Raw genomic sequence first — 22,569 nt, 5'->3', positions numbered from 1 at the left:
CCTGGGGTGTGTGTGGGGGGGCGGACGGGACAGGCCCGTTGGGAGCGACCTTGGGGCCCCGGCCAATGTCAGATTCGGCCCCGGTGAAGCCGGGGGGAGAGGCGGCATCAGCGGGGAGCTGCGATAGCCCGTGTCCTCTGGGGAACTGGTTTGACTGGCACAGAGAACTCTGCCGGCTGTAAGCAACACCTCTCCCAGGAAAGCGTAATAGCGTAACGAGATTAGGAACTTTCTAAAGGCAGAGAGGGTCTCGGTGGAGGTTGTGTGTACCGTGAGCTCTATGGACTTCAGCTCATGGATTGAAGTAGTCTCTGAAGGGGGTTTCCATGCCAGGTAAGAATGGAACAGGAATAGGAATAGGAGAGACAAGAGAAGGGGAGGAGGAGAGGAGAGGGAGAAGGAGAAAGAGAGGGAGAAGGGACGAAAAGGAGAAGGAAAAGAGCAGTTTCAGCTGCTGGAAGAAGATGGAATTCTTCCTGGCTATGTGACTGGAATCTGTGTTTATCAGTCACAGAAATTCAGAAGGTCAACTTGACTCACCTCGCGTTGGGTCCCACTGATTTTTAGAGGAAACAGGAAGGTAACAGCAGGCAAGCAGATCTTGTTTGTGCTGCAATACAAAACTTCTTTGAGTCACTCCTTTTCCAAAAGCATTAGCTTCTCTGACGCCACCAGACCCACAAATCTTTCCCATTTGTCCTAATAGGAGGACTTTAACAAAAGCAAAGTTGCAATTTCTTGCCAAGAAAGCTTGCTTTATTAATTCAAGAGAAAGAAAGCATTTTGTTCCTGCAGTAAGGAAAGATATATTATTCCCTTCAAATAAGCTTTATTTGCCGGGGCAAACAGAATGTAACAGGCTGTTACTCTGACAGCGCGGGTAGGCTTTCTAGCTCCAGCATTACTTGGGACCCACCGGGATCGGTACTTCTGTCTGAAGCCTTTGAGCTCTGCTTGTGGAACCCTCCAGAGCGTGACATGTCTGGAGTTATTTTGTTGTAAATGCCTTTTTAATTTTTTTTTTCCTGTTTCAGCCTTCTTCAGCCTGATTTGAATGAAATACCCTACAGTAAAGGCCCTCTCTGGCGTTCCCGTCCATAGGGCTGAACAAGATGCCAAAGCAGGTAAAAAGAAAACCAGGAATTGTGTGTGCTAATTACATTTTACTGCCAGGAAAGAATTCTTGGCTTGTTTTGTGCAGTCAAGATTAGGTAACTACTAATGTATATTCAACCCTACCTCATGAGTTGGCTGGACCTATTAACTGTGTGGTTTTGAGCGGTGTTACTAACAGCGGCTAGTGATTTTTGTTATGCCATTGGCTTTAACAGGGCGGGTGTTGATGCATGTAGCAAGCACATCCTTAAGGGCGATTTTTCAGTAAAACTGATGGGTACATGAGCTATGCAGTGTAGGTATCTGAAGTGATTGTATTTTCAAATATTGTTTTGAAAATACCATGATCGCTATCTCTTCTCAAATAAAGCCGTGTTAAGCAAGGGGATGCAGGCGAGCAAAAAATAAGCCCTTTCTCAGGTCTTGCAACATCAGCTGCACAGTGGACTTAAGAACTCGGCTGGTGCCACGTAACAGAGCGAACACATGGGAGGGCACAGGGAGAACGGGCCATTGGCAGAAAATCATCTTGTCCGCAGAGTATTTCATAATTGTGCGTGTCTGTTCTCTGTGAAAGCAGCAAGCTTCTTAACCTTCATTCAGAGTAGAATAACATAAATCACTTAGATGACAATGCTTAACTGCGTTCCTAAGCTTTTTTATTTCTCTCACTGTGCACAATTTTGTATTACTGGAAATGAACTACTTATGCTGTCTGCAAAAGATAATAATGCTCCTAAATGAGTACATTATTGTAGCATTTTAAATTTTTTTTAGAAATGTGTTAATGGGGTTTTACAGTATATTTTCGCATTTATTCATGAGCTTAGCTCATGTAGTGGGAATGCTGCTAACTAAATTTAGCACTTTTACTGTATAAACAAGGTGATACTGTTCATTGACTTGGTTAACTTCTAAGGAATTGCAGATTTATGCTACTAAATACAAATGAGTAGGATTACTTTGAAGGAGTTTCTTTCATGGAGAAAGGGAACAGAAAAGGAATATCCAGAAAGCAAAAATCAGGACTGGCATCTTTTCCCTTCTTCATTTTCCCTTATAGCTCCTTTCTCCTTCCCCCCAGAAACGACAAAGAGGACCTGAAATCTCTCTTCTGGCTAAGTTTTCCATTACCTTTGTACAACAAATGTGTCCTTCCAACTAATATTGTCAAGGACGCGGGCGCCCAGAGGCTAAGATTTAAATACTTTAAGTGATTCAAAGGGGACAAATCTTCACCTAATGCAGGCCAGCTCTTGTAACACCGCTGTTCCTTTCCCCTGGCTGTAATGTGTGCACTCTGCAACTTTACTCTTGGAGCCCTCAATCTCTGCTCTAAAAATCAAAGTCTCTGCTAGGAAAGCTGCATTTGTGTTGGACCACAGTAGCTTTCAGCCCTACCTTAGCCTCTGCAGCCAGTCCTTCCTGCTTCCCTCTGCCCAAGGCAGTGGTTGCATTGAATGCATGACATTCATGGGCTTAGAAATATGCCAGTTAAGAACACTGTATTAATGTGCCTGCGCTGAACGACCTGCAAAATTGCAAGTGCCAGGCAGTATGAGTCTAAGGACACATTCTTTCCAAGTGCTTTTGCTTACAGCCAGAATTACCAGCAATGAACTCCGTTTACTAACCATGTTGCCAGCCTGCCATCTCTCACGTGCTAGATAATACCTTTGTAAAAACAGAGCACCTCATGGCAACCATTGATGCAGGGGGAGGGCAACTGGGAGGAAGAGTAGCCCAAACGTACTAAGTTATGACTCCTGCTGAGACTGAACTTGTGTTACATGGAAGGAGTAGGAGAGCTATAAACTATAGTGGATGAGGTGAAAGTCCAGTCATATTCAGCCTTTGGTGCTGATCTGACATTCTCTCCAGGAAAATGGCCAAAAAGAAGATTCTATCCTCCAGAATGACCTCAGCGAATCATTTGAAGAAGAAGTGAGAGCGTTCCTCAGTGATGAAGAGAAACTGCATCTTTTTGATGACCTCACAAAAGTTAACCCGGTGACAACTACAACAGGTGAGCAGCCAGGGGACCATCTCCAGAGGAGTCACTTTCCCTGATGGCTAATATATGGTAGTTACTGTTCTCATCGCATTAATAGTACCACCAACATAGTAGTTAAAGATTCAAAGCTTATTGAAACCTATTCAAAGCCTTAGAAAGTCACATTTAGTTTGGTTGAAAGTTTTTTTCAAAATACTTTTATTCTAGGTTTAGCCATGCTGATCTCTTATCAAGCTCTGTGTGCAGAACTCACGTTTGTATTGCTGGTTCAGGCAGCCAGGGTGTGCTTGAGGGTTAATGCTATTGAAGGACTCCTGCATGACCTTGTGATTGCAGTTTGGTTTTCCTATGAATGTATCAGAAAATAAGGCTCTGGCTTAGATTCAAAATATATCCATGAAATTGGTTTTGAAAAGTAAATTCCTCACTCGACTTTTAAAGATCGTGCCGTTAGGGGAAGCTAAGGCCTGTTCCTAGTGCGGATGGAGAATTCTTGCCTCTATTTGCAAATGAACAGATTTGCTTTCTGGGACTGACTATATGAAACCTCATAAAATCATGGGATTTATTGAGTGGAATAGTTCACAGATCCCTTAACATTTTTAAAAATAACAGCAACTCTTAAAGACATTGTTATGTATATGTCACGGTTTAACCCCAGCCAGAGCTAAGCACCATGCAGCTGCTAGCTCACTCCCTCCAGTTGGGGTAGGGGAGAGAATCAGAAGGGCAAAAGTGAGAAAACTCATGGGTTGAGATAAAGATTGTTTAATAGGTAGAGCAAAAGCTGCACACGAAAGCAAAGCAAAAGAAGGAATTCATTCCCCGCTCCCCAAGGCAGGGGGTGTTCAGCCATCCCCAGGGCAGCCGGGCTCCAGCATGCCTAACGGTGACTTGGGAAGACAAACACCATTACTCCAAATGTCTACCCCTTCTGTCTTCTTCCCCAGCTTTACCTACTGAGCACGGTGTCACACGGTGTGGGACATCCCTGCGGTCAGTTGGGGTCAGCTGTCCCGCCTGTGTCCCCTTTCAGCTTTGAGCCCTCCCAGCCCATCGCTGGCGGGGTGGGGTGAGGAGCAGAAAAAGCCTTGACTCTGTGCGAGCACTGCTCAGCAATAAAGAAAACATCTCTGTATTATCAACACTCTTCCCAGCACAAACATAAAACATAGCCCCATACTACCTGCTCTGAAGAAAATTAACTCTATCCCAGCTGAAACCAGGACAGTATAGTAGAACTACATCACTCCCTTGATCACCTCATTCTCTATTAAACCTAATAGGTAACATAGCTGAAGATTTTTGTTACAAACAGGAACAGCAAGAGTCAGATACACTTTTCAAAAGATGCTAACAGAAGGTGTGCCTTTCAGTTCTGAAATGTCTTCAAGCAAGATACGCCGTAAACTTGTTTTATACAAATGCTGGCTGCAGCCTGGTGGCTTTAAATCCATTTCAGCCTATCGCCTGCCTCTATTCACCTGAGCTTATGAGAGAGTACCATGTTGCACTTCGTCCTCAGGTAATCCTTATATTTGAAATAACTGTCTTTCTGCAGAACCCAGATGTCAAGTTCTTCAAAATGTATATGAGCAAAATAATCCTAAAGGATAAACACCATTTCTAGTGAAATACAAGTTCTGTTAAAAGAGCAGTGCCGTTTTCAGATAAATGGGAGAAGACCTTTGCTGTTCATTGCTGTTGAACTGTGTAATTACTGTTCTCTTCAATATGAATATTCTCTTTTACTGCCAGGATTTAAAACCTCACATCTTTGCAGTGGCTGAACAAACCTACAGAAATGTCCAAAGCCAGATAGACCCCGTAAACCAGTCTATAATTGTTAGTGGAGAAAGTGGTGCTGGAAAGGTAAGGAGATTTTTTTTTTTACATTGCTCTTAAGTTTTGAGATTTGCTCGTGATTTGTTGTGCACAGTGTTTCAGTGAACAAGTAAAGATGAAGAAAAAAAAATTCTGACAGAGCACATGGCTGGTCTGCTCCAGCAAGACTTTCCTGAAATATCCAGAAAGCGTTAAGTGATTGCTGCAGTTAAATAGACTCTACTTAATATAGCTGCTCTGTAGGTGACAGCTGTAGTTTCTGGGAGAGCTGGGTTTGAATCATTCAGCAGTGCTGAGTCAGTGTCTCAGCCCAGTCTGATAGCGAGCTCGTGTGCGTCTCAGCAAACCCTATGTAGAGACTTAGAAGCAGCAGAGTTCAGATCCTATCCGAGGCCCTTTTGTAATCATCCATCCCTATTCAGAAAGATACCAAGGATGTTTTTAAGCCTGAGAACAAAATTATTTGCTGAGTGTTAATGACTCAAAGTCCATTTATATTTAGTTCACCTTAAGATACTGGCTGTTAATTCTAGGTGAGCTTCCAGATGGTTACATCTTGATAAAACTGCCATTCAGCAAAGCGCTCTTGACTCCAATAGCATTTAAATGTGTGTCTGTTGCACGTAAGCCTACGCACAAAAGGTTTCCACTGAACTTGAGCTATAAACCTGACACAATTACTCTCTTTAGAATCATCGCCAGCTGCATGCTGTGTTTTCAGAAGCTAGCACTGTTTCACTAACTGACATAACTAACAACATGGTAAAAACAAAGACCTATTGTCAAGCCTCTGTCTTGCAGACCTGGACATCTCGCTGCCTTATGAAATTCTATGCTTCCGTTGCTGCTTCAGTTATCTCTCCAAAAGGCAATGAAACCGTGGAAAGGATAGAGAAGAGAGTGTTGGATTCCAACCCTGTCATGGAAGCATTTGGTAAATGAGGCTTTTTTAACAGCAAAAAGAGGTAGCGGCCACTGTGGGAATTTTCTTTATTAATACACAAGTCTAAGCTAGCTCTTGGCCCTCTCCTTAAAAGACAAACTCTTCAAATACTGCAGCTAAGTACAGATCACCCTTAATATGTGTATGTCCAACACAGAAGAGTGGAACCGCTTTGATTATGCTGTATCTGTCACTGGCAATTTCACAGGAAATGCATGTACCCTGCGGAATAACAACAGTAGCCGTTTTGGAAAATATATCCAGCTTCAGTTAGACAGGTAATAATTACTGCGTGAAAACCTATCTGTTGTCTTGTTCCTTTAAATCTTTACAAGCCTATTTCTGAAGTCTGCCATAGAATATTTTATCTGTCTTTAGAATATATTTTGGTTTGCTGGCAGAGTACATTATTATTTCTTTTTTTTTTTTCCTGCAAGCTTTCACCCTGATCTCTAAAAGAGAGCAATGGAAACACAGAGATACAGTTAAGAACTCTGAATAAAATATTACATTAAGTTTGCACAAAGATAAAGATGAACTGTAAAGCATTCATAGTCAGTGGGTATCATAACAACACAATACCTGTCAGATTCTGTGAGAAAGGTTTATTGAAATCTTTGCTTTTTTTCCCCTCTAGATTCCACCATCTGAGTAGTGCTTCCATTCAGACTTTCCTTTTGGAGAAAACCAGAGTTGCCTATCAGGCCCCCAATGAAAGAAACTTTCACATTTTTTATCAGGTTTGCCTTCCATTAATTTTGCTAGATACTTCTGACAAATGGTGGGTCTGAAATCACCAGATTTAGCACAGTTGCAACTTTTAATATTTAACAGTTTTCCTGTCTGCCATGCCTCCAAAGTAAATCATGCTCCCAGCGCGTTATTCTGCATTGTCTGTGAGATGTACATACCAAAGGCAAAATTCGGTCGTTACTTTGTTTTCTGTCTCCAGATCACAAAAGGTGCCACTGCAGAGGAGAGGCTGGAATGGAACCTTCCAGAAGGGGCTGACTACCGCTGGCTGCCAAATTCTGAAAGAAATTTAGATGGTAAAGATTACTTTCACAGACTGTCCATTATTAACAGCCGTAACTTTAAAGGAAGGCAGGCAAAAATGTGTCTGGCCGATTAAATCCCATGACCCAGGTTGGTGACCAGCAGACAATTTGCAAAGCCACCGGCATTAATGTGATTCTTTTTAAGTTTCAGTTTGCACTATTAAGAGTTTTCACCTGGTTTAGAACAGCGGGTTTTGGCCGAGCGAATTTGCATCTCTCTGTAGCTATGTTTAGAAACCGTCCTGTTTTCGGATGTGCTTCAGCAACCTGCTGCCTAACTTCAGAGCCCCGCAGGGTCAGTATGAAGTCAATGACTTGGTTCTCCAGCTTGTTCTCTGGGATTTACCAAAACAGCATCTGACTGCCTTGATCTCCTTTGACAATTCCAACTAAACTGGACGTGGTGTAGAGTGTCCTGCTTGCCTGTGTTTGTGTGCATGGCTTTCTTTTAAATAGCATCTGTTTGGCTTTTCAGAGGACTGCTTCGAGGTGACCAGAGATGCAATGTTTCACTTGGGCATTGACCGCTCCACGCAGAACAATATTTTCAAGGTCAGGTACAAAGAAAGCATGGTCACCATGAGGCTGCTGCTGCTGTTTGGAAGGTCTTTTTAGTGTGGGATTTCTGCAGAAGTAAATCTGTAGCAATGTATAGAGAGAGCATGGGTTGTTTGGTGCTCCTGACTGGAGGGCCGGCAGCTACACATTAGGTTGCATAACCAAATATTAGTTCTTAGCTAAAAGCCTGGACCTGTGGATGTCAGGTTTCCTTCAGTAATGGCAGCATTAGGAATTAACATAGAAACTTGGAATCTACTTGCTTTATTTTTTTAGTGCAGAAATGTTTTGACTTGTCGTGTTCATGTGACTAAGGGAAGGCTAAGAGGCCACTGGCTTGGAGGGGAGCTCTGTTGTAGAAAACTCAATGAATGATTATATTTCAGGTATTGTCGGGCCTTCTCCATCTTGGGAACATTCAGTTCTCTAATCCAGTGGATGAATCTCAGCCTTGTGAACTAGAAGACAAAGCCAAAGGTGAGGCATGCCATGCTCCAGGGAGTCTTGTTGTCTTAGTGCAGATGCCTAATGGAAAGGATTACTACGCTCTTCTGCGTGATAGGAGACTATCAAGGTCATGGGCAAACCAAAATTTAAGCCTGTTTTTGTTCGGTACTTCACGGTTTCAAAGTACTGAACAAACAAAAACCTAATGCTCCCCTGCTCTGAGAGATAATATCCTTCCGTTACAGGTCAAGGCAACTCCAACATTAGACAGTCATTTCAGAAGGATTATTGGCAGAACTGTTACTCTTGATTGTAATCTTACGATGACCTCACAAGGCTTCCAGAAATCTGACCCAGAGTGGAGCGCAGGGCTTTTAAAATTAAAGCTTTGAAATTTTCATGATAAAGACTAAACTTTAGTTACAGCAAATCTGGTAAATTGCAGCGTAGAACATAGGTTGTTCTGCATGTCTGTAGGAGGTTAGTGGATCTAGTTTTCCTTCAGAACTAAACCACTGTCCTGAATAGTGATGTTTCCTGCTATTATTTCACATGTTCTGCATTCACGCTACTTAATATTCAAATAGTTTTGCATACAGCTCAGGTCAGCAAGATCTTAAATGCTTTGTTAGAAAATACTCATTCTTCTACATTTTCTTACTATCCCTCAAATCCCTGTTTTTCTCTGGGCATGACTGGTTTGTCTACCTGGATTTAGACGTCTCTGCTCAAATAAGGTGAAAAAGTAACAAAGACATACATAGAAAGTACTCTCTAAAATGCCTACTTCTGTGTGGCAAACTTGAGACTTTTTTGGTATAGTTGTTTGATTTTAAATAGAGTGCCTGAAATTCTAGGCGTACTCCACATCCAAATTAAGAGTCTGGTCTTGCAAAACTTTCTCCCAGGTTTGGGTAAAAAGATCCAAAATCCACATTTAAATTGGTGAACTCATGGAAGTGTCATTTTTCTATACGATCTCTAGACCTTCCATAACTTTAAAGCGGCTGCATTCATTTGACACTCCAGATAACCTTGCAATGTTTTTTTTCTGAACAAGGTTTTGCGAAGATCGTTGGAGATTTGCTGAAGATATCTGTTGAGGAACTACTGGAATCATTAAGAATTCGAACAATAACTGCTGGAAAACAACAACAAGTCTTCAAGAAGCCATGCTCCAGAGCTGAATGTGACACTAGGAGGGACTGCCTTGCCAAAGTGATCTACGCTAAGTAAGGACACCTGGGGCAGGCTGCTGTGCTAATCCCTGTAACTTTTGTGAGGGAGGACAGAGGGATTTACTTTCCCTGGCTTTCTGCTTGGACTCCGTAGCAGTGTAACCCTCCCTTCCCTGCTCGACGCACCTTTGGTTCCCTTGTAGACACTGACAGAGCTGCAGTATCTAACAGAGAGACCTTCAGAGAACTGCTGTTTCATGTCAGCAGGCAGCATGTCAGAATTTTTTGTTTCTTCCACATGATACTGGTAAAAACAGCAGTAAAAGAACACTACTCCGGTGGTTGTAGGCAAGCACTTTCCAACTAATCCAGTTGTCATTGTCTGCAGATTGTTTGAATGGCTCGTTTTGGTCATAAATGAAAGCATCTACGGAGATCCGTCAGGGTGGAACAGCTTCATAGGTATGGCTTATTTACGCCTGATTTAACTGGGTAACCATAAGTCCTTTAAGCTACTCCCAGACCAAAGTCTTCCCGTATTCCTCCTAGGTTTGTTGGATGTTTATGGTTTTGAAGCCTTCCCTGAAAACAACTTGGAACAGCTTTGTATTAACTATGCCAACGAGAAACTGCAGCAGCACTTTGTAGCACACTATCTGAAGGCACAACAGGTAATACTCCGTTAAGACCAAATGTTAAATATCTAATTTTAAAACAGCATCTTTTGTCTTTTTAATTGTATTTCCGTGCTTCTGATGAGATTGCAACCTTCAGTCAAGTAAATAATGCCACAGAAATCAGTGGGATGTGGGTAAAGATTGGTTTCACTAAAGGGGAGAGCGTGGGGTAGTTGGTGGAATGAGACAGCTTTCTCTCCTCGGGTACTGGAAACCTGTTCCCTGTTACACAGCTTCACTGGCTCTGTGGTCTGGTAAACTGTGTGCATTCCCTCAAAGAGCTCAACACTTAGGCTATTCTTACCTCAAGAATTTAGTTTTAAGTTGAGATTCTCTTGGAAGCTGTCGCTTATAACCATGTTAATTCTCTTCATCAAGTATAAAGTACCTAAATGGGTGGGGAGCTTCTAGACCTGAACTTAGTGTGAAGGCAGAAAGCCCAGCAGAACCTTGTGACCCGAACATCAGTAGCACGCGGTAGCTGGTGGAGGCCGCCTGCCGCAGGAGAACAGCTTCATAAACCCAGTTGTCATGCTGGCACCTTTAAAGACAAGAACACACTGCATCAGCTTCTGGTTTTGAATGAGGAGGTACAGGAGTTGTGTTGTTTTACAGTAGAGGAGGTATTTGCACCATGCTAAATACATTGCAGGCGCTTCCTTAACTGGTCACACGCTGCTAATTCCAGTTCTCATCTGAGTGCTCTGAAAGCTACAGAGTCCCTGCCAGGCCTGTGTTCCTACTTTTGTAGATGTACTTAAGTCCTCGATGAATTCCTCCATGACACATACGTTACCACAATCATCTTTGCCATTAACTGGAATCTGGGAAATTACTTTCTTTATGGCACCAACACGATGGTACCTCATACCTCAAGGCATAATTTTATCAATTTATTTGGGAGTTAAGTATCTCTTTGACCATAATTTGTGCTTTTATATGCCCAACCTTTTGTTTGCTGCCTGCCCTCGTCATTGTGCCAGGGGTTAATGGTCAGTGAAGATGGAAACCAAGTTCAAGCACACAATTACTTTCCCTGAAACTGATTCATGACCTCTGTTTATAGTACCCCTCCCAATTACTGCCTGCCCTCTTACCTCTCTTGATCTGGCAGTGTCCCAAACCACTTAGACACCATTAGTGGCTGTGCTGAGCGAGCTTTTGCCAGGAGACTTTTCAAATAACTGGCCAAGAGCTTGTGCTTGTTAAACACTCCTGACAGGTTGTTCTGCAATTCAGCAAAAATATTGTACAAATTATTTCAACCAATATCTTTCTCCACTTGCTTCTGGGTCAGGCTTTGTTTTAAATGGCACCCAGTCAGTGAGGTCTGGCACACAAGGGTCGGCTTAGGGCTATGCCCGAGCTAAGGAAGGAGTTCTGTGCGTTTCTTGCCCTACAGGGCAAACCCCAGTACAGCCAGGAGAGGCTTCGGGTGACTGCAACCTCTGTTTGTTTACTCTGTAAAGCAGCCTTGCCGCTCTCGCTGATAAATCTGGGAGGTTCCCAAATACTTAAATTGTTCCAGCAGGACCTGCTGCTACATACCCAAAAGCTACCTGGGGTAGAATATCCTCCTTTGGTTTTTTTTTTTTTCCTCAAAGTTGCCAATGAATGTGAGCTGAGCTTTGGATGAGCTGGCTGAGTCTGGGATTAACTTGTTAAACTGTAACTGCATCAGACTGCAAAAAGGCACACGGTTATTTGAGCTGTAGTGCCCTCTGCCGCAGAATAACCGGTTTCTCTCTCACTTCAGGAAGAATACGCAGCTGAAGGCCTACAGTGGTCTTTCATAAACTACCAGGACAACCAGAACTGCCTTGATCTGATCGAGGGCAATCCTCTCAGCATCTTTTCTTTGTTGAATGAGGTAAGTGTGGATCTAAACCCCCAAATGCTTTTGGCCTAGTTGCCTGCCGTCCGTCCCGTGCCACCAAAGAAAACACGCGTGCTAAATTAGCAGGAAACTTGACAGCTATAACGTTTCTGCAGAGCTTATTTTTAAGAGCAATAATGACACTGCTTCTTCCTATTTTTTTCTCTGATCCAGGATGTTCTGATTCAAATATGAAGCCTTAATTACTTTTTGGGGTGTTTTTTTTTGTTTTTTGGGTTTTTTTCCCCAGTATTTCAGGGCTTGCCTACTCAAAGCAACTCTAAACGTAAAATGGCTATGATTTTAATTTAAAGTGTTTTAGCTTTTAAAGACTTTAAAAAGTTCTTTATGACAAATAAGAGATGCTGCAATTTTGTCTTGTTTGTTATGCAGGAGTGCCGTCTGAATAGATCCTCTAACACTGACCTGTTTCAAACTCGGATTGAGAAAGCCTTGTCTAATAATCAATGTTTAAGTCGAAACAAGTTTAGTAAGAAGCCTAACTTTATTATTTCACATTATGCTGGCAAAGTCTGCTATCAGCTGGCCACAATGGTGGAGAAAAATAAGGTAGGTGTTTTCAGAAAGGGTGTTTTAAAAAACAAACAAACAAACAAACAAACAAAAATCTTCCAGACCAAAACCAATTTAAATCAAAGCACCGCTAACATGTTGATTCAGTGATGTTTAATGGATATACAAACCTTGCTCCTAATAATTCCTTCAGGCCATGTAAAACTGGGTAATGCTCTCGGTCTAATTTTTAATGAACCATCAGTGGCACAAGCAAATGCTTTGTTAGCAGATCTTTCTGCTGAGGATGAAGTGGACCATGTATCACCAAATCAGGGCTTCTTCCATTCCTGAGACAAGGCAGAGGTGTTAATGGCACCAGGGCATTTCTATAACCATAAATATAGCGCTTCATTTCCCCCAAAATAGGTAAATTTATGAGAAACAAGAGCATGGACTCGACTACTGAAAGTTCTGAAATACCAGGAAGCTCAAGTTTTGGCCTCGTTGTGCCATCAGGGAATAAGTGAAATAGTCTGCAGCTATGAGAGTCCCTTGTCAGTTCTGACACCACCAGCAATTATGGCAAGTGGTATATTAGGTGATGCAATAAAATACCGTCTCTTAATTAAACAGAAGACTTTCTAATAGACTTTCTAATATCTGCTGCAGACTGTCCTGTAGGGATTAAACTAGTTGAGACTTCTAGCTCACTTAAGTTGTGTAATGAAACAGTGTTAGGAGCAGTGGTACATTTGACTAGGTTTGCAAAATATTCAGCCAAACATTACTTTCTGTTCCTGAATCTGACTATGAGTGAATGTATGGAGTCAGATTTGAAACTACTGCAGTGGTTAAATCAGAGTTGGCATCAGAAATACTATTCCATCTACGTATGTGGAACGTTTAGTCATTTTCAAAGGTGACAGGTTTCTGCCCAAGTCCAAATACTAATGAGTCATGTTTGTGTTTGCAGGACCCCATTCCACCAGAGCTGGTCCATGTTTTGCAGAATTCTAAGGACGCTTTGCTTCAAAAATTATTTCCTGTGACAGAAAGGAGCCAAAATAACATCAAAACCCAGAACAGAGCAGCTGTCGTTACAGTGGTGTCAAAGTTCAAGGTACATCCTATTCAAGTTTCTGCTTTCTACTGCTATCCTCATAACTAGATGAGAAGACAGTAGAGTTGGACCAAGACCAGTAAACGTTACTAAAATGAAACAGGTGTAAAACAAAACCAGCTTCAGACTCCTGAGATTCTCAGGGTTTTCACTCAGTCCGATTTTACCTTTTCCTTTAGCAGTTGGGCATCTGCCTTTGTGAGGCTTCTTCCGACCTGTTCCTCTTGAGGGGTTAGCTTCAACTGATGGCACTGCTATAATTTTGGAAACTTTCTGAATTTACCATCGACAATTTTACGAAAGCATCCACAGAGTGGATTTTTTGCCCTTTGCCCTATAGAAGAGCTCTGCTAATACTGAGTCTCTAAAGCCATCCTTGCAAAAAACGGCTTTGTTGTTTTTATAAAAGGCTACTGATTAGCTAAACTACCTGTGGAAGAGGAGTCCCTAATTAATCCTGCATTTGTTTTCTACAGGGTTCACTTGAGCATCTCATGCAGATTTTGAATAGCACCACACCGCATTACATCCGATGCATTAAGCCTAATGCTGACTGCAAGGCAATGACTTTTAAAAGAGAAGAGGTAACTTTTCAAAAGCCTTTCCTCACTGAGTCAATGAGCTTTCCAAAAACATTGTGCAGGGCTTTGCGTTAGGTCTGTTATCATCTTGAGTCACTCGCAAAGCTCTTTTCACAGCGCATCTTGAAATAGCTTTTTCTCCTTTGGAGCTTCCAAGATAAACATCCTTTCAGAATCACTGATGATGTGTGTCTAAAATGGAGCTGGTAAGCACAGCAGCTCTTCCAGATGCAACTTACTTGTTGCTGTATGAGAAGTTCTCTTACCAAAGTACTCCCAAATTATTTGGGGTGCTGCCATCCCAGCCCTCACGATAAAGGGGAGCTGACTGCTCAGCAGTCCTGGTAACACAGATACCACCATGGTGAATGCCCACAACAAAACTTTGCTTGCTCCTGGACTCCAGTCTAGGACAAGTTAGATGAGATCAACCGACAAGCATGTCTTTGGGAGCAGAGCAGCGGATGCTAAACTATAATTAAAGAACCTCATCTGATGTAAAAACAAGCAGCTCGAGTAGCGCTGCATTAATTTTTAACACTGAGAATTTGCTGATTACATGCAAGTGGTGTTGAAGTACCAATACCGGGTTTCCGTGTTCTGCTGCATTTGGTCAGTGCACGGTGTGTGGCTGCCACAAGGGAGGGCACACGAGGACTGTCCCTCTGCGTTAGCGTTCCTTGACCCTACTCTGGGTGTTACTCAAAGCAGTAGCTCAGTGGCTGCGTAATCCCCTTCTCTGCCCTCTCCATTCGTTGCCCCGCTGCCAGCGTGGCGGTGCGCACCATGCAGGCTCTGGTGTGGTTGCTGAGCTGCGTGTCACTCGGGCCAAGCACACACAGCTTCCACGAAGAAAAAGACAGCAGTTGCCTAAACCATCTCAATTTACACCTCAGGTTCTCAGCCAGCTTCAGGCGTGTGGAATAGTCGAAGCCATCACCATCAGTGCAGCGGGCTTCCCTATTAGGTAAGTCCGAATTTCTTGAGCAACCTCTTCCATAATCTGTTTCTGTAGCAATTAGTGGCATATCAGTTATTCAGCACAACTTGTAAGCAGGACATCCAAATATTTTGTAGTCAGTTTCAGCCCACAAAACTTTACTGATTCTTTCAAAGCTATCTGAAGAGTTAAGCTTAAAAGCAAGCAGAGAGCAGATTTGAGCACCTCTCTTGTTTTGGGACAAAAATACCTGTCACAAAGCTGGACTGCTGTTCTGTGTTTTGGATAACGGAACTCTGCTCGTTCAGCAAGTCCAAAAGTGCAGTAGCAGCACAAGCAGTGCTAGTGCAACTTGCGTTCAAGACAATGGGATTCTTAAAAATATACCAAATACTAACAAAGTCCATACGTGTCTATAACGCACCTCTCTGGTCTGAGCGCTCTACCTTTCCAGTCTAAGAAGCGGGGGAAGAGATGTTTTGATGTGGACTATCATGTACTAAAACTTTCTGATTTAATGTGGCTTCACGGTAACATCTTCAGCAATTAAAATTAATTTATAAATGGCATTCATCTAAGTGTAGTCACCTGAAGTCACACATCTCATCACAGCCAGTCACCTTGCTGGGCTTTCTTGAGCACCTTTAGAGGATGGAGGGAACAAGGCCTGAGCTAGTCATGGTTTTGCCAGCTCAGCAGGGATGGGGTGAAGCTCACCGTTATCATAAACAAGTACAATTCCTGCCCAGTCTTTCTTACAGGCAAAAGTCACCGTCTGTTATTGGGCAGTAGGCAGTCTCCTGAATTTCTTCAGAAAGTCTATACTTTCTTGTACGTTGGTGGCTACAGAGGCATCAGTCTATTTGCATTCCACGCACTGCATTTTTGAAGCCATTCTGCAAGTTCTCCCCCCTCAAAGGATAGATTATTTACCATATAGTAAATGATACTTGCCTAAAATTAACTGTACGTTTGTCTATCAGGATCCCTTTCCAAAGTTTCACTGAGCGCTATGAAATATTGAGAAAATCACGTGGGTCCAATAAAAATGGAGTGTGTGATAAAAGCAACTATCATACTGACGAGAAAAGAGGTATGTTTCTTTAGATAATCCCTCTTCTATTAAGTAAAATTATCACTGCACCAATCTGGTATCACGTAGATCAGATGCAATTACCGTATTCAGCACTAGGGACATCACTATTCTCAAAATATTTTTCTAATCTATCACCAATTTGAGTTTCTAATTTGCCGAACACTTACAGCAGGCTCTTTGTTAAAGTCTGCAGATCTTTCATCTTATTTCTGGTTTTCTGTGTTCCTCTTGGGTAGAACAATCACAGTTACGATGGTGTTTGGGGTTCCCCCCCCAATATAATCTGATTTAGAATTAGTTCTTGAGTAGACTTGAAAACCACTTACCTTTTTGCTTATATTCCTTCTACTTCCTTTCTTTTTTTTCCCCCACCTTGTTTTCTTGCCGAACACACTGACCTTCTACCTTACTTGGATTCTGCTGCTTCTTCTACCTTTTGCAAACTTCTGTACGCGATTCTTTTTTCTAAGCAAGAGCGAGGATGGACTTTTTAAACGCAATCCGGTCTACAAGGTAACACCTTTGGTATGAACCCCTGAAAGCAGGAACTTATCAGGTCGTTACACTTAATCTTGACAGTTGCTGCAACCCCCTTCTCTCTCCCAGATGAATCCCATCTTCACCCAATGGGCTTGGTCAGTAACCAGTAGATGTGGGAAGCAGGACCAGTAAGTACCAGCCTATTTCAGATAAGTAAAATGGCTGGAAATCTATTCACCATGCGGAAATGGGGTGAAATAATGAAGTACAGGCTGAAAAATTACTTACATGCCATATCTTTCCCCCTCAATTATAAACCCATTAGCTGAAATGCCTCATTGCGATAGGTTACTCGTCCTTTTTATCTTTAGTAGGTAATAAGCTGCAAACAAAGCAAAACAATTTCCTAAACACGGGGATAAGCTTTTGGTTCCCTTATCAGCCCAGCCCCATGAACACCATCATAGTCACCAGATGTCTTCCTGTAAGCAAGAATTGCTTATATTTGATTTCAGTATCTTAAAATGCTCTCATCTCCTTAGAAATATTTATAGCAGAAAAGCAAACAGTATCCAGGACGGAAAGATACAAAGACCATCAAGTTCCGGCATTGGGCATGCAGAAACTCATGCAGCATTGCCTTGAACAACACAATCTCTTTCAAGGACAGGTCTGAATTAAGTCTACCTCTATTTCCAAATAGATTAATCTGGCTAACCTGTTTGTCTCATAATGTAAAAAATTGTGTACTATGTCCCAGAAATGGTTTTAATAACCTCTTATTGCTGCAATAAACTCCTGCTTAGTACATGTCCCTGTAGCTGCTTCTGATGCCCTGTGAAAGCTGTAGAATTGCGTAGAATCTGTTTTCTGTTCCTGCATCCTTCAGTACATTAAGGCTATGGGCCTAATTCCTCGCTTTTTGTTCTTTGCTCCCAACAGCTTTGAGTTTTGGGTATTTCATCAGGTTTTCTTAGGACTGAGTTGCTCAAATCTATTCTGAATTGCATTGCTGTTGCTTTCTAATGTTTCCACGTAGGATGCTTTAAGCAACGTGAAAACAGCTGAGCCCTCCGTATGTCTGTTTCATTGTCTAGATCTACCCAAAACGGCATTTGTTACCTATGGATAGGTTGTAATAGAGGTGATAAGGCAGCACCCAAACTACATCCTAGTTAAAACCCACCAAGCCGGTTTTCTAGTTGCTAGCCCACGGCAAAATCTATGCTGTCGCATTTTTCACTTAACCACAGCTAGATCTAGTAATGTCTCAGCCATCACCTCCTCCCCTCGTGTTGTAGGTGTATCCCCCGTAAATGGCCAAGAAGTCTCAGTGTAAAGACAATGACTTGGTCCCGATTTCCAAGTTTTGTGATACCTTCTCCTCAATGCTCCTTTCCAGGCGAGACTGCAGCAGTGGATGATGACAAAGCATCACGTTCTGTTGTTTTTGAGATCCTTCAGAATGTTCTTAGGGGACAAGCTACTGCTGAGCAAACAGGGAACAGAGCAGAAAACGCTTCAGTGTACTGCGGCAAAACCAAAGTATTTATGGCTAATTCTGTGGTAAGAGTGCTATTTCCTTGGCTATCAGAGCGTATGTGCGTAATGGGGATTCTGGCACAGATTATCATCATGGTTTAGACAATACGCCTGCTAATGCCAGTGCGCCCAGAATTTGGCATTTTCCTTCAAATTGTTAAACCAAATCAAATATCCATCGGAATCCAACTATCAGAAGCACTTTGTTTAACGGTGTTCTTGTTGACGGACAAGGAGCTGCGCTCATTTCTAGTGTCCTCAGTATCCTCCCAGGTCCAGTAACGCTTACAGCTTTCCTGAGCTTCAGCTGACAGACTTGGCTACTCCGACAGACCTAAGTAGCTGCTTCTCCTTGTCAGACTTGGCTACTCCGACAGACCTAAGCAGCTGCTTTGTGACAGAGATGAAGGAGACGAAGACGCTTTTGCAAAGTTTGCATACTGGAAGATGCAAGACAAAAAACCCAACCAACCTTCAGTGGAGCTAGTTTTAAGCCCACTGCTACTGTGACTTCAGGAGTGTCCACTTTTCCCCCCACAAAACCCTTTTCCCCCTCAGATAACGTGTCAAATAAAAATGTAGGTATCTAATAAGCACTAATGAAGTGCTCTCACTTCTAAAACCTAATCCGTCAGTCTTCGGACCCTGTAGTGTGCATGTGGTTTTCTGACAAACACCAAAAGACTGTAGAAGAGGGGAGAGCTGTGAACACAACTCTGTCCTCGAGCGTTAACTGCAGGCTCCTGTCCCCATTGCAGCTGGAGCAACTTGAAGCTAGAAGAGCAGAGGTGTTAAATGAGAAAGCATTTTGCATCCAGTGTTGTTGGAGAAGATACAAACAGAAGAAACTAGCGAAGGAGAGATGGTCTGCAACTGTCATCCAAGCAGGTAATTTGATAAAGGTGTGGGTGAATAAAGTGTAACAAGTAACATTTCCAGTTACACTGGATGTTTAAGGTGGCAGGAGTGGTTATGTTAATTGAGTGTGGAGAAAGCTTAAGTGCCATCTCTCTTACACTGTGTGCAAGAGCTTCTGAGATTCTGTGTACTCAGATTTCTTTTCATTAAATCTTCAGCTGCTCGCTCCTGGTTAGCCAAGAATCGCTTCCAAAGGATGCGCAAGGCTGCTAATGTTATTAAGCATGGCTGGAGGAAATGGAAAGTAAGTATGTTGGTACACGGACGCATTGAAATGGAGCGACTGCGGCTTTTTTGTGTTTGGGAAAGAATCTACCTCTGTCAAGTAACTGTACAAAACCAATACCATCAGTTCTCCAGAAAACTCTTCTCAAGCTGAAGAGAAGATGGATGCCAGGCTTGTACAGCTCCTACAGGGTGGCAGCGTAGAGACTGCAGAATGAACTCGTTCCTTACCTTCATAGAACGGGAAAGCATCCCAAAGGGTGCCCTGTCTTTTAAGATGCCCTTTCTTAGACTGTTAGTTTTGCGATTTTAAATTTTGTTCAAGACGTTTGAGAATCTTGTTCAAGAATATCGTTCTGCTTCTCTTCATCAGGCAAAAATGGCTGCTTTAGCAGCGGCAGAACTGGATGAGGGTGAAGCAAAGGTGTTCTCAGGTCCTGGAGCTACGATGATCTCGGCCAAATTACCTTGCTCTTTGGAAACAACTTGGCCCCTGCATGCAATAATTCAGTTCTGGCCTCTTGGCCTTGTCCTGGCTGCTGCACCTGTTACTGTAATGGGACTTCGGAGAGACCTGTCGCTGCTGGCATGCCTCAAAGTGCTTCAGGAGAGCGACTGCTACAAGGTGGAAAGCTGTTTCTTTGGCTGTGGCATCACTTCCATTAGAGCTCTCCCACAGGTAATGTACCTCACGCACTCGAGTCATCAGTACAATTAAGCTGTCCTGAGTTCAGGAACCTGAACTCTGCTATCGAGCAGAGCAACTACGAAGTCTGCTCTCAGGGTACAGTCTTCCTTTTTCCACTGGCTAAGACGTGCCAGGTGACTACTGGTGGCTCTGACATCAATAGCTCAAGCTAGACACAGGGCTGAGTTGAGACTTCAACTAAGCATGAAAACTCTTGTTAATCGCTGTCAGAGGAACAAACTGATCAAAGCTCTGCTTCAAAACTGGAGAGCAGAGCATTCCCACGTGGGCTCTGCTATTACGGATTACGTCTTTTTCCTGCTTAGGGGAGTCAGGTTGCACAACAGGTGAACAAATGAAAAAGCATCCACTTGGGGAAAAGCCACTGGGTGTATTAACAATATCTCAGTAATTCTGCATTAACTTGGCTGTGCAGACAACTGCACAGACTAATTCCGACAGAGGATTTCCAGGGTGGAAAGCGGCGAGCAACCCTCCAGTACTTCATCTCCTAACACACATGCAGAATAATCTTAGATACCATTTACTGCAAACAAGCCACAACCCACACTGGCTTCCCTCAGAAGTTGCACTCCGGCTACCAATCCCCTGGGCCTGTTCTTGGGTTCCTTGTTGATAAATTTTTGAGGTTGCATAAAATTATGCTTGCAAGAATGCAGCCTGTGCCTGGTCAGTTATTAGAAGTAGGAAGAAGCAGTACCAAGTTCAGTACTGACTAAATAATCAGATCTTCAGAGTTTAAGCTAATTTCAGTTCAAATTAGGATACTGGTACTCTTTGTAGCAACCACTTCTCTTAAATCCATTTGTACTAGGACTTCTTTGGAGGTCTTCCTCTAGCCTTATTGATATTCATTAGCACTACTTAGTTTGAATAGCAAAATTAGCTCAAAATCTGGCAAAACATCAACTGACCCCTCCCCCTCTTTTTCTTCTAGGGCTCGATCAAGTTTCACTGTAAGAAGTCTCCCCTGCATTATGCAAACGTCAGCCCCCACACGGATGCCTATTCCATCACTGGATTTAACCAGATTTTATTGGACAGAAAAAACCTCCTTCCAACATAGGTTTTGGCGATCTGCATATACTGTACTTTTTCCTTCAGGGAAGGACCGTCTGCAAGCTGCTGCTTTCAAATTACTCAGCGTCCGTATCTGCTGTTACCTCAGAGCTTTCTATATTGATGCATTGTACGTACAATATAATATAATATACATCAAATTTAGAATGCATGGGGGGGCATTCCTCCTCTCACACACATGCACATATATTAGAAGAAGTATCAGTACTATGAGAACACTCAACATAATTAAAATAGATCAAGTGCTTTAAGCACTATATACTTGAACTGAACAATTCCAGCACTACCTGGGAGAAGCAAGAGGCTGGTACTGAGAGTGCAAATAAGGCAAAAATTTCTGATGTGTGCTGGAGTCTCATTCGGAGGCACAACACCGGTGTTCAGCAACACCGCACCACTTCTGACCGTGACCAAGGAAGCAAACCGCAGTCGGCTGTAACACTAAAGGCAGATGTCTCAGGGAAAAGCGAGACTGGACTCTTGCTTTTTATCTATAGGACCAAAACATGTACTCACAACTGCCCTGCATTCCTAGCACTACCTAATCGATTGCATTACCTCTGCCAGGGGCCAGGGTTCTCATCAGAGCGCTCTGTACCATCTCGCCATTGAAAATGTTCAGCTCTTCCATGTTTTAAATAAACTGTTAAATCTCTCGTAAAGGTGTCTGATATTTCGCAATAAGGTTTAGTTAACGAAAACATTTCAGATTAGTTTGTGGGTTAAAATAAACACAAATATATTTAATATTGTTATTGGGAAGCAACATTTCCCATGGTTGACAGTATTTCTGTACCAACAGAGAGCAAGTCCACAGAACATCAGGTTTCATTCCTACTATCTACCAATCTGTCCAATACTTTGTCACTGTTTGTCAACTCCAAATTGAAAATTAGAGCACTGACATTCATGAGCAAAGCGTGACCAAACCTTGAGGAAACACACAGAATGGTGCACCCCAGCAGCACGGGGTGCTGTCGAATCTCTTCTGTCAGAGGGAAAAAAAATCTCAAGGAAAGAAAAACGTTCCCAAAGTAGCTCACTCAGGAAGAATGTTCTCCTTCTCTGGAGGTTCAACAATTCTCAAACAGCAGTCTGCAAACTCAACAAATAATGGCTCCTGCATGTACTTCTTCATGAGGGAGTTTTTATCTTCTGCTTGATCGACTGTCAGCAGTAGCTGCCTGAGGTGCGGGTTCAGAAGCAAGTCTCTCAGTTCTTCTGATTCCCCTTTGAAAAAGAAAAAAAGAAAAAGAGAAACAGTAGTAATCTCAAACAGTTACAAACGTGGTTGAGACCACCCTTATTTTACAAATAAACTTTCAAAGAGACACGGTGAAAGGCCGGGTTTCTGGCACTTAAATTTTTCAGGCCTTGCAACGAAACACAGGACTGGGATAGACTGCAGCGCTCCGTGAAGAATTCAGGGGAATTGCGAGTGTCTCCGCTCACTTGGCCGAAGGCCCTCCACCCCCCGCGCACCCAACCCGCTCCAGACTTCTCAGCCTTACCTAAAAGCTGCAGTTTCTGCAGCGGGACGCGGTCCTGCTCCTCCCCGTCCGCCAGGATGTCCTCCACCGACCAGGGGCCGCCTGCGGGCGCGGACAGCAGCGCTGCAGCGGGACCGGGGGCTCCGCGCCGCCCAGCCCG

General features: G+C 43.0%; 2 protein-coding genes across 2 annotated transcripts in view; one reads left to right on the top strand and one right to left on the bottom strand.

The window, feature by feature from the left end:
• The first annotated feature begins 1,112 nt into the window (after positions 1-1,112).
• Positions 1,113-20,998, top strand: MYO19 (myosin XIX). The gene is made up of 24 exons (XM_009891173.1): positions 1,113-1,124; positions 2,998-3,142; positions 4,507-4,655; positions 4,889-5,002; positions 5,777-5,909; positions 6,127-6,196; positions 6,556-6,658; positions 6,871-6,967; positions 7,452-7,528; positions 7,921-8,011; positions 9,042-9,213; positions 9,548-9,621; positions 9,709-9,830; positions 11,593-11,706; positions 12,106-12,282; positions 13,202-13,348; positions 13,825-13,932; positions 14,826-14,896; positions 15,853-15,962; positions 17,848-18,011; positions 18,746-18,875; positions 19,064-19,149; positions 19,504-19,809; positions 20,777-20,998. Exons 1-24 carry the CDS (start codon positions 1,113-1,115, stop codon positions 20,903-20,905), a joined length of 2,901 nt encoding a protein of 966 aa, XP_009889475.1. The 3' UTR covers positions 20,906-20,998.
• Positions 20,999-21,958: 960 nt separating this feature from the next.
• Positions 21,959-22,569, bottom strand: part of ZNHIT3 (zinc finger, HIT-type containing 3) — a 1,984-nt gene continuing 1,373 nt past the window's right edge. The window contains exons 2-3 of the mRNA XM_009891184.1: positions 22,431-22,532; positions 21,959-22,149 (exon numbers count right to left, since the gene is read on the bottom strand). Of these exons, the coding sequence (XP_009889486.1) occupies positions 21,959-22,149; positions 22,431-22,532 (293 nt within the window). The remainder of the gene's footprint in view (positions 22,150-22,430; positions 22,533-22,569) is intronic.

This window comes from Charadrius vociferus, unplaced genomic scaffold (genome assembly GCF_000708025.1).
Source record: "Charadrius vociferus isolate BGI_N301 unplaced genomic scaffold, ASM70802v2 scaffold239, whole genome shotgun sequence".
Classification (NCBI taxonomy): domain Eukaryota; kingdom Metazoa; phylum Chordata; class Aves; order Charadriiformes; family Charadriidae; genus Charadrius; species Charadrius vociferus.
Note: the sequence above shows the minus strand (reverse complement) of the source record. Positions and strands in the feature narration are given on the sequence as shown.